At 39.8% G+C, this 11,381-nt stretch overlaps 1 protein-coding gene and 1 long non-coding RNA gene across 4 annotated transcripts in view; one reads left to right on the top strand and one right to left on the bottom strand.

Annotated features, from left to right (window-relative positions):
• Positions 1-2,963: 2,963 nt before the first annotated feature.
• LOC136179949 (uncharacterized) lies at positions 2,964-8,358 on the bottom strand. The gene is made up of 2 exons (XR_010666861.1): positions 8,299-8,358; positions 2,964-5,300 (listed from the first exon to the last, which is right to left on the bottom strand). It is a non-coding gene; the product is annotated as an uncharacterized lncRNA (long non-coding RNA).
• A 114-nt stretch (positions 8,359-8,472) lies between these two features.
• The window catches only part of ldb2a (LIM domain binding 2a), a 112,725-nt gene continuing 109,816 nt past the window's right edge, over positions 8,473-11,381 (top strand). For 2 of the 3 annotated variants that reach the window (XM_065958780.1, XM_065958778.1), the window contains exon 1: positions 8,473-8,777. In XM_065958780.1, the coding sequence (XP_065814852.1) occupies positions 8,646-8,777 (132 nt within the window). In that variant the 5' untranslated portion in view covers positions 8,473-8,645. The remainder of the gene's footprint in view (positions 8,778-11,381) is intronic. The other variant, XM_065958779.1, reaches the window with a different exon arrangement.

Here is an 11,381-nt window from a genome sequence, read left to right as displayed (position 1 = left end):
GCAAGTGTGTGTGTGCAAGTGTGTGTGTGTGCAAGTGTGTGTGTGTGGTTGTGTGTGTGTGGGTGTGTGCACAAGTCTGAGTGTGATCAGGGGTGATGGGTTGTGGGAATATGAGAGTGTGTGTGCGTGCTTTCTTCCGTGCATGTTCGGTGTGTGTTAGTGTGTGTGTTAGAGGCAGAACTGGTTGAAAATATTAACTCTTCGCTTGCCGAGCTGCTTGGCTGCAAAAATTCAGCATAAGAGAAGAAGAGTGTGGAGGTCTGACAAGCAGCACTGTGTGTTTGTATCCTTGTATCTAAACACAAGGACGCGTTGGCACCTTGTTAAAGCTGCTGCCGGCTTCACAAAAGGCCTTTTTAATTACTTTACATACTACTTAGAAATATGTATCATTTAAACATTCCTTTTTCTTTAAATCTTTGTCTTTGTTTGGTGGCTGTATACGCTTCATAACGTCTTCCTGTCACGTCACCCCTCCACCAGAGTTCAGCACATTGGTGCAAATATGATTTTAAACCCCACCTTTGTGCAAATAGAGCATTTCTGCAATAGAGCTAAAAGCCTCCACTTCCTGCAGTAAATCTATTTACACTAATTCGTTATCCCTGAGCGCAAATATTAGTTTGTAGTTTTGTGTGTCTTCCCCGTAATTGCTCGATGGGACTGTAAGACTCATTTGTCACTGGTATGAGGAAACGGCATAATTGAAAAGTGCTTTTCAATTACAATTTGTTTAACTTAAATAATGAAATAAAATATGGTGCTTCAAAGTTTTACTTCTTTTTTTTCTTTCTTTTTAAATTATTATTCCATCCAGCAGTGAAGAGGAAAGAGAGAAAGAGAGAGAGAGAGGGAGGGTGAGAGAGAGAGAGAGAGAGAGAGAGAGAGAGGGGGAAAAAAATTCACTCACGGCAAAATGCAAATGAGCCTGGAAGCTATTACGATGCTAATGAGATTCCACCATAGAAGTTGCTGCTCCGGCATCCGGGGTATATTTCATCCATATTTTGGAAAACAATTGTGAGTACAAAATAGGGGACACACTTCCCGGTGTTTACAGTTGAGTTGTTTTATTTATTCAGGAAGCAGGAATCTTGTCAGAGTTAGAGATAGGTGAAGGTTTTTACTTACTTCAACTTAGCTGAAGAGAGAAACAGCTACAGTGGATTATTTGCAGTCTTTCCATCGTGTTGTGAATTCTGCTCTATTTTTAGCACCTTCCTCCGTCTCATTGTTGCATGTCAATCACCAGCAAAACCCTTTATATTGATATCACAATCTCGCTGTTTTACAACCAAACATTTTGCATGTTGGAACATGTTTCACTTGACAAAAAGAAAAGGAAAAATTACTGTTTCCACCAGCAGCTGCTCCATCAAACACAGTTACAACTTCATACAGAATCTCTATTGTGAAATGAGATATGAGATGTGTTCAGGGTCCTACAAAACAGGAGCAGCACCGGTGCGTTCAGGTGCAAAACCTGTAGCACAGCTGCGAGTGTGTAGTTTGAGCGCTGAAGGCAGGTAGGAAGGAAGGCAGGTAGGTAGGTAGGTAGGGAGATAGGATACGTTACCATAGTAACACCATGAGGGAGCCCAGCAGAAGCAGAGTGTCTATATGTGTCCTGACCCATTTCCATTCTCATCCACAAGTGTTTTGTCTCCCTCACCTTGCTGTTTAACAACTAAAAGCACCTCTCCTTCATCCTTGATGGATTTTTTTTGCATTTAGCGAAAACTAAATGGTCGAGGTTTGAAACGTTCAGCTAACGCTCGCCGGATACAACAAACTTTCGAGGTACATTTCCCATTCAGTTCAATTCAATTCAACTTTGTTGTTCCTGAAAGGGGAAAAAAGAGCTCGCTATGAAAAGAGGAATGAAACGCAAAAAAAAAATACATCAAAGTATGTTCAACAAAGCAGAGAGAAAGTGAAGTCATGAATTATGAAGGTTTTTCATCTGAAACAAGGACTCCTCCGACAAAGAGAACACAGACCAAAGTTAAACTAATTAAAAGCTGCAAAATAAAAGAGTTCCTCAAACTAACTGGGCTTTCTAGTGGACCAAACCCTCGGCAGAAGAAGAACAAAAAAAACCCTCAAATGTTGCGATGAACACCAGAACAGAAAGCCTCAAAGTTAAAACTAATTCTCATCAGTTATTAAAATGTAAAACTGCCTCAGCAGCGATCTTAACACATACTGTGTCATATTGTTCATGATGTATTATTATAATAAACAGTGGCGATTTCTAGAGTCTCCTGGGGCCCTAAGCAAGAACCAATAGGGGGGCCCTCCCACCAGTGTTCATCAACATCCTGTCCCGACGAACTCCTCTTCCTTTTTATTCCTCGCTGTTTTTTCTCTCCTGTAGACCGATCATTCCTCTTAATTTTTTCTTTGTGGAATTTCATTGACAAACTTTGTTTTTTCACAGAAATAATGCATGCAACACTTGATGAGAGAACCAAGAATGAGAGCTGTCAGATGGGGCCCCCTTAGGGAGGAGACTGTCATTGCAAAATTTGTACATTTTGGTTTTTAGTTTGTGGGCCCTACTGGTCAAGGGGCCACAAGCAGTTGACGAGCCACGCCTCAGATTATAAACATAATTACAGTAGAGCTATAAACTTTATTTCAAAAGCACCTTCCTCACCCAGAGGAATCTGACGATCGCTAACAGGAAGAATTAAATCCTCACAAATATCAAATAGTTATGACACATATAACTCATTATTGCAGCAGGTCAGAAGACAAACATATTAAGCGGAATATTAAAAATGTTACATCTGACTTAATCGTATTTACAAAGTGATAAAAAGATCAATGATGGCTGTAACAGAGAAGTTTAAATTAAGACATTCAAACGTGTGCTGAGTGAAAATTGTGTCCAGTGTTTGTAACTCTGACTCCTAAATGAAGGGATGCCTTATGTTATAATTTCATTAAATTAAAGACATAATAAAGTAGCTTTTATACGGGATTTGATGTCGACAAAAACAACATTATATACATCACCATATAACATTTACCCTTGCATAAATAGTCAAGGTACATGAACATACTCTAAATACAATACTTTAGTTTCCTATATTGATTTGTACGATTGCAGAAGTAGAAGAATAAAATTCAAAGGTTTTTAAAAAAAAAGAAATTTATAATAATTTTTATTGCTTTCATGCTTTCCATCAGTCATACTTATCAACCAAAATAATACCATAACATTTACTTTAGTTACACTTTTCAAGAGTGAAATCAGGATTACGTGAGATATTTACCTAAAATTCAAAGGTTTTGACTCAGAGACATTTCAGCTGCAAACGTATTTTAAACATTCGGGGGAATTAGGAAAGACTACATATGATTGGAGGGTGACCAGTTTTTGAATCCCGCTAGAGTTCACTGTCGGTGTATTTCTTATGTTTGTATTTAAGTTCATTACATTATTTGCCGAGAAGGTTTGGGTGGAGATATTCATCTTTGATTTCATGAAGGGGAAAATGAAGAGAGGACTGTACACTCACTTGTGAACATGCTCCCCATATAGTCTACTGTATATTGTGAGTGGAGCATCCTGTAATTTACCTCAGTATTCAGGAATACATTCAGTGTTAAGAGTCTTTTTTCTCTCTTGTGTGTGAGTGTAGCACCTCTGGGAGAAGAGCCGCTGTGAGCTGAAAAAGGGAAACCTCCAGTATCAGTCTGTTCAGTCTCTGCTGTTCATCACACAACCCCGCGCAACGCTCCACCTCACATACAGGTCGTGTTTACGGTCATCTCCACACAATACAAGTTCATATTAGAATCTGTTAAATGAGCTGTTCTCTTCAGTGTACTGTGTAGCAGCCACACTCGAGTGGTAAGCGCTTAAGGCGAGCAACCAAATCCTGTTAGAAATGTCAATTGAAAAGGTCTTGAGATATTAAAAATGTAGTTTTTAATTAAAGGTTTATTAATAGATTTTTCAAACTTTTTTTTTTAATTACCCGACTGGATGCCTGAGGCATTTGGATTACAACTTTTATCTCACTCGATTCAGACTGCCTCTCCCCATTCAGCCATTTTGGATTAAAAGTCAGACTTCATAAATGCTGTTCATTAATTCCCAGCGCGGGCAGTTAATGTGAGATTCGGTTGCAACGTTTCGGCAGCTCTGAGTGTCTGTTTATTTTTAGATTCTTGTGGCTATACTTTGCAGCCCCGGCCTAATCTGTCACTGAGAGAACACAGAGTGAAATCTTAATCGGTGTGCCCTGAAAAAAGATTTTCAACGCACCCTGCTGTGTCGGGTTTGCAAATTCAACATGTTAGTGACACATACTGTCACAGTAAATCGTGTTATTGACATGGTGGATGGAACACAGGGGGAAATTGTGGAAATAAATGTGTTACATCTGAACTGGACTGGAGTGTTATTTACATGCATGTGTGTCCCAGACAGAAAATATAAACAGGCAACTAGTTACCACATAGAGCTACTCTAAAACAGATATTTTCTGATCTTGGATCTATAAATGTTTTCAGAACGTGCTCAATAATTTCAAGAACTTGAAAAAGCATTTGGACTTAATCCGGGACAATCTACGAGATGTATTGATCTGATCTGATCATTACCAGGTTAATTAATTAGCCTCAGCCAAAAACAACTGTAGGTGATAATGACAAGCTAAGGTGCATTCTGGAAAATGTAGGAATTAAGCAAATTAATCAAAATAGAAAGCAGACATGGTATTTGAGGTAAATGTTTGATAACCTCCGGTGTTGAAAGATGAATCCAATGCGGAAGTGCAAAATCCTGCAGTTCGTCGAGTGTCCACTTGAGGCTGGCTCCAGGAACACAGGAAGTCACATACACACCACAGGCAAAAAAGCCGTTTTTACAGCATAAATAAACATGTTTACAGCCTGGTACCAAAATCGAAATAGATCTGATTAGTTATTGTCATCACTGGCACACACAGTGCGGGGGGTGATTTATTTTAAAACAGCTCTGTTTTGATTGTTTTAACAATACGTGTTATCCATAGTAAGGTGCATAGCTGACATGATTGACAGGTGGGCATGATTTAACGGTTCGTCATCAGGCTTAAAACCCGCCTCAGCTCCAGCTCTCAGCCTGTTGTTAGTTTAACTGGAAGTTAGAGTGAGACAGGATTTCCAGCATGGCGGCTGCTGCCGATGAGCCTCCGGAGCCCCCTGCAGGAACAGATGGCTGACGTCACTCAGACTTCATCCATTAAGATTTACAGTCTGTGTTGATAACAGGTCCTAGGGTTTATCTACAGATAGTGATACGCCTAGAACAATAAAAAAAAACATGATGAAATCATTATTTTTATTTAAATTCATCATGTATGAACATTGATTTCTGATGGAAACGGTGTGTTTTGCTCGGTGTGAACTACAGATCACCTGTCAATCAAACTGTCTGCAAAGTGATTTGACATCTTTGGTTTTCTGTTGATAAAGTTTCTGCAGGCGGAACTTTCTACTTCGTGTAATCAGTCGTACTGAAGTGTCTGACTGATCTTTTAAACTGATCTGCTGGTTGAAATATAAAAGGTTTTCTTAAATATGCAACAAAGAATGTACCTCCCTTTCTTGTTTTGTTTTGTAGCAATCAACTGAACAGCAGTGAACAACTAGGCATGGATTAGCAACTGCATGGACAAAGAGGGCATCTAATCCCCCCTCCCCCCATTTGATTAATTGTGAATTTCCTTGGCAATGTGTAAAGAACAATATCATCTAAGGCAGGTTCTGTGTTATCAGCCTTATATCTCCATGGACATGCTCTGGCGTGCTGAGCCTCACTCTTGACTTTTTGTGTGTTTTAATAATGAGGGATTACATCACCAAGTATGGCATATACACCTACATAGAAAGGTGAAGATGGCAAACAGCATTGTGGGTGAAAAAGGGCCCCTCCTTCTCATTGGAGCTGTTGTCACTTGGGCCACAATATGTCTAGAAATAGAGGCATGTTTACATAAACCATTGTGCATCTAGTGGCAAGTATTATTCTTCTCCAGTCTACAAAACCCAACATGGTGCATATTTCAAATAAGAACTCACATAATAACTCAACTAACACAAAATATGATCGGAGCATATGATTACTGGTAGTTCTGGATTTAATAGGCACTTGGAGGTGACAGGATAGAAATACATGTTGCACTCAGGTCAGCAGGAGGGGGGTAATAGGAGTCCAACAGCCGGTCTTGGCCCCAGGGTCCATTGCTGTTTTGGCCATTAACAATCATTCATAAAAAAAGCATGTATAGGGATATAATTGTGTATAATTTCCTCCATCTCTACACTTTTGTGAAGCTTAATTTTGTTCTCCAGGCGTGTGATTTCACATTGCATTGTGATGTTGTGTACAGGTGACAGGCTCCGATACACATTGCCACAGTCCCGCCCTCAGTTAGTCTGTCTGTTTGCTTCTGATGTCGGATCAGGGGCAGAACAACTTCCCCCACCTTTCCAACTCTCTGTGTGTTACACATTGCAGACAAAGCGTCACAGGGGCGTAAATACCCCGCCCTTGAAATGGCAATGTGAAAAGGGCTAATGTCCTGTCTTCAAACCAAACTATGACAAAATCTGAATATTTAACTTATGCATATATAAGCTTGAAAGCATGTGTGGTTGATCCTGCATTATAAAAAAAAAAAATCTTACCTGTTTAAATGCAGGTTTTAACCTCATTCAGAGTAACATTGGGGATTATAGAAAATAAAGCAGAGTATTCCCCCCCTACCTTCCTTTAATCACAAATTATGACACTCGGTGCATAACTAGCCAGGTACTGAGATTGTGTCATTAGCAGCATTGACCGCAGGCAACACAATCAATACGATAATAAAAAAAACCATGCTGCGAAATAAAACTGACTGTGAATCAACGCAGCGTCTTCAGCCTGAATCTCTCATCACTGACTGAGAGTCTTTACGCATTTAACTCCAACACTTCTCAAGTTGGAAATATTCAACTGCATTCAGTTCAATCCAAGGTCAGTCAGCATTTTATCTTTAATGTCAGACATAAAACATGAAGGTCTTTCCTTTTCTGTTAAAGAAACATCTTTCAAAGCATATTTTTTTCCCCCACACAATGAAAGCAACTAGTTATTTTTTTTCACTTAACTGGTGAGAACACTTTCAGCTCTGAATAGTCAAAACACTCATGAGGGTGTTTGACCTGCAGGCTCAACTTTGCCTCTGTATTCAGCTTTATACTGCGTGTTGGTGTTACAGAATAGAATAGAATTACTTTATTGATCCTAAACTGGGAAATTGTGGTGTTACAGCAGCAGGTTGTCCAAACACACAATATAAGTAAATAAGCACTAAAAATATAAAAACAAAGAATGTGAATATATACAACCAGGATTTAACTTAGCATTACTAGTCTTAAATATGAAAGATGAAATGTAAATGTGCAAAAACAGAGTTGTAAATGGACAGCATTGACATAAGTTAAAGTGCAGGAGTGTAGACATGTTATCAGCAGAAACTATACAATATAACGGTGAGTAGCCAGACAAATGAAGTGAACTTGAGTGCAGGGATAATTTGTAAATTTATCACAAAATCACCCAGACGTTACCTGGACTTGTTTCTGGACGAACCAAAGCAGGTAATATTTAGGAAAATTGACTCGTTTGTTGATTCTGTCATACCTCCAGTTACACATAAGCTTTGATATAAAGTAAAGAAGACTGTCATTTTGGTGCCGGACTCTCTCTCTCTCTCTCTCTCTCTCTCTCACTCTCTCCGTGTGGACGAGCAACTCAGGATTTCAGGGGCCAGGCTGAACTGAAATGTTCTTGAAATCTTCAGGAGTGCATTTATAAAAATCTGCTTATGTAGGCACAACAACAAAAAAAGCAGAATGGTAATCAATATTGCAGCACATTTTCTGAAATACCAAATTGTGCTGCTGAGTCACAGACACTGTCTTACTTTTGTTTTATTAATTAAGTCACATTGAGATCTTGTTTGCTTTTATTACTGATCAGGATTATGTTTTTCAAGCTGCCTTTGAGTTTCTGTTTTTTATCTTTAAAACCTCTAATATACAGAACATAGATACACATAGATAGATATGTTCTCCCTCACAACAGAACACAACATCAACAGTGAATCTAGAGACTTAAAAAACAAAATCAATGTGTAACTTTAGTGAACACTCACAGACACATAGACACACAAACACACACACACACACACACACACACACACACACACACACACACACACACACACACACACATGCACACAGAGGTCTTACTTGAACTTTGCAAGAGTGCAAAACTGAGTGTAGGTCTTGAGGGAACAGGAAACGACTTCCCTCCTCCCCCTGCAAATCTGCCCCCCCTCCTCTCCCCTTCCTCCCTCCCTCCACTGTTCCTCCCCCTCCTCTCCTCTCCTCCCTCCCTCCTCTTCCTCCTCCTCCTCCTCCAGCAGCTCCACGCTATAGCAGAGAACTAGGCAGGCCAACTTGCAGAGAGTGCAGCTCAGCCTCGGCAGCGGCTGCTTCCCACTTGGGGGTCTTCGGAGAGCATCGCGCTCCCCATGTGCGCCGCTGTGCCCGTTGGATGTTGAGAAATCGCGCCGTGCGCCTCTCCAGGAGCCACCATGTCAAACCCGACCCACGACCCGTTCTACTCGTCTCCTTTCGGACCCTTCTACAGGAGACACTCGCCCTACATGGTCCAGCCCGAGTATCGGATCTACGAGATGAACAAGCGGCTGCAGACGCGCACAGAGGTGAGAGGAGCCGGGGGGAGAGTAGCGGCAGCCGGCTGCGGTACCGCGCGGGTAGGGTAATACCGGGGCTGTGGAGGTCCGGTACGGGGAGGGAGGGATGGGAGGAAAAGAGGAAGATGAAAAAGAAAAGAGAAGGGGGGGATCTAGTTGTCTTGTCAATCAGGAGATGTGGACGAGATGCCAAAGTGCCAAACATTCCTGAGCTGAAAGTAAACAGGGTCCGGAGGTGCGTGAAATATCATCCTGTGGAGTGATCTGTTTCTGACAGCCTTACATTCATATCTGAACAGAAGAGAAAACCACAGACTGTAGAGATAGTACTTTCACGTGGGCAGTTAACTAGTTTAAAACCCTAGTTTTAAGTGTCAAGTCTTATATGAGTGGAGGGATGCACATGAAGCGTCACTAGTTTTATCATAATCTGAGAATCACGTGAAACTGCACATAAAAGTAAATGTTTGATCACCTCGAGATTAATCAGAATAAGATGGAAGTTTCATTCAATCATCACACAGTCTGGAATTGGGGGAATAATGCATTAAAGAAGTTAGGTAGACTACTCAAGTCTGGCCATGCTGCACAGACTGAGGTAGCCTTTTGACGTGAATTTAATTCATTTGCATACATTTACATATCACCTTTTTTAAATATATTTGCATTCTGTGTTCAGGCCGAAGCAAAGCAAGTCCAAGGAGAATAGTATACAGAGAGTCTGTCCACTGAAGAAGTGTTTGTGGAGTGACTCAAAGCACTAAATCCATCCCATGATTCATCACTGCATCCAGTACCTTCAAGTTTTTCCCTGATTGCAAAGTAAAAGATGATCGTAACATAATTGAGGACGAGTTCATTTCATGTCTGTGTTGTTTTTTTTTCTTCTTCTTCTGGTGCTTGCAGCGAGTGTGTGGAGGGTACAGTGTCATTCAAAGCTAAACCTTTGGTGATCCCACTGTGAATTACCCAGCCAGCATCTGTCCTCAGCATCTGTTCTGTGATCACTAATGTGTAACTGTGCAGATAAAAAGTTCATTCAGCATGTCAGGCCCTCTTCACAAGGTATCTAAAGACAGCTGCAGAATGATGGCAAAAAAATAAAATCTAGCAGCTTCACTGTTCACTGTTTGAACATCTAATTTTGCATTTCAGCACAGGATAGTTTTCATCATTATTGCACATTGAAGCTTGCTGAATTTGTTCATTTTGGTCGATATATTGTCAATAACGTCACAACTTCTTACAACCCTTTTGACCTCTCAAATATGTCCGACTTCCCCAAACCAGATGTTTAGAAAATACTCTTCACTCAGGAGCTAATGAACAATACATTTAGAATATATGTTTTGTAATGTTATTCTCTATTGATGGTAAATATCCATGTCTGGTTGAGCTCCAGATACCAATTTCTATTTTAAACAATGCAACGTTTGCTTGCTGTTTGAAGCTTTAAGCCTGGAAACTCAGAAGTAAAAAACGAGTTTTTATTTGTTTTGTTTCGATAAATATATGATTTTATGAATTGGTCAGGTTATAGCAAAAACAGCCAACAGAAATTGCCTGAACGCATGACATCTAAAATGTGTCTGGCATCCTCAAACAGCGAGACAATATCAATAAAATGAGACACAGGAAGAAGAAATCCTGAAGCTCTTTGCATCTAAGACGCTTTAAACAGTGAATTCTGCCAGATATTTATTCAAATATAAGCTTGAAATAAACATTTAATGGAAACTAAAGTCATATCAACATACTAATCGATTAATGCAATAACTGTATTTGCTCCTAATATACATTTGAGTAACTTCTGGTTGTTGTTTATTAAATCATTAAGGCTAAAATAAATCGCCCTAAAACAAAAAAAAATGGAGGTACTATGAATAAATATGTGACTTTTTGTATTTCTAAATAAAAATGTGCGATGGAAATAAACTTGGAATGCCTGTTTAGATTATGAGCAAATAGTATAATAAGTCCTCAGGTCCCTTGACCCCTAAATTATGTGTGACCCCCCCCCCCAAAAAAAAGCAAAAAAAAAACCAACAACAACAAAAACAGACAAACAGACATTATCCTTAAAACAAAGGAATACAAACATCAGGAAATGTTTTAATTCAACATTTAAAGCTGGAATCTGTGACTTCTGACATTTTCACACAAAATCTTACTTTGAAATTCATCGTTTAAAAAAAAGACTTTCTATTTGTTTCCCCATCAGAATGCTCGTGGATTAAATAATTAATTGTTTCAAGTCCTATCATCACATTTGTAAAGATAATATGCCTCTTCGTTTTGCTGTTTGAAGCTTGAAGGCTGGAATTTGTTTCTAATCTGAGAAAGAAATTACAAAATTATTTAGTGTTATTTAGTAAATCTTGTTTCTTTTCGGGGGCCAGACTCTGGCGGCGGTGTTCCTGCAGCAGCTTTTGCAGAAATGATGCTGCTGCAGACTTTTCTAAAGAGGAACTTGCAACTTTAAGCCGACCAAGGCAATGTTGCTGAGATGCAACGGCCCGGCCTGATGCATTATTCATACGGAGTGGTCCAAACCCCAGCAGACCTCAACTCCCGCTCCACACATACCCAGACACCGAGTGCAATCACAGAGCA

This window comes from Labrus bergylta, chromosome 9 (genome assembly GCF_963930695.1).
Source record: "Labrus bergylta chromosome 9, fLabBer1.1, whole genome shotgun sequence".
Lineage (NCBI taxonomy): Eukaryota > Metazoa > Chordata > Actinopteri > Labriformes > Labridae > Labrus > Labrus bergylta.
Note: the sequence above shows the minus strand (reverse complement) of the source record. Positions and strands in the feature narration are given on the sequence as shown.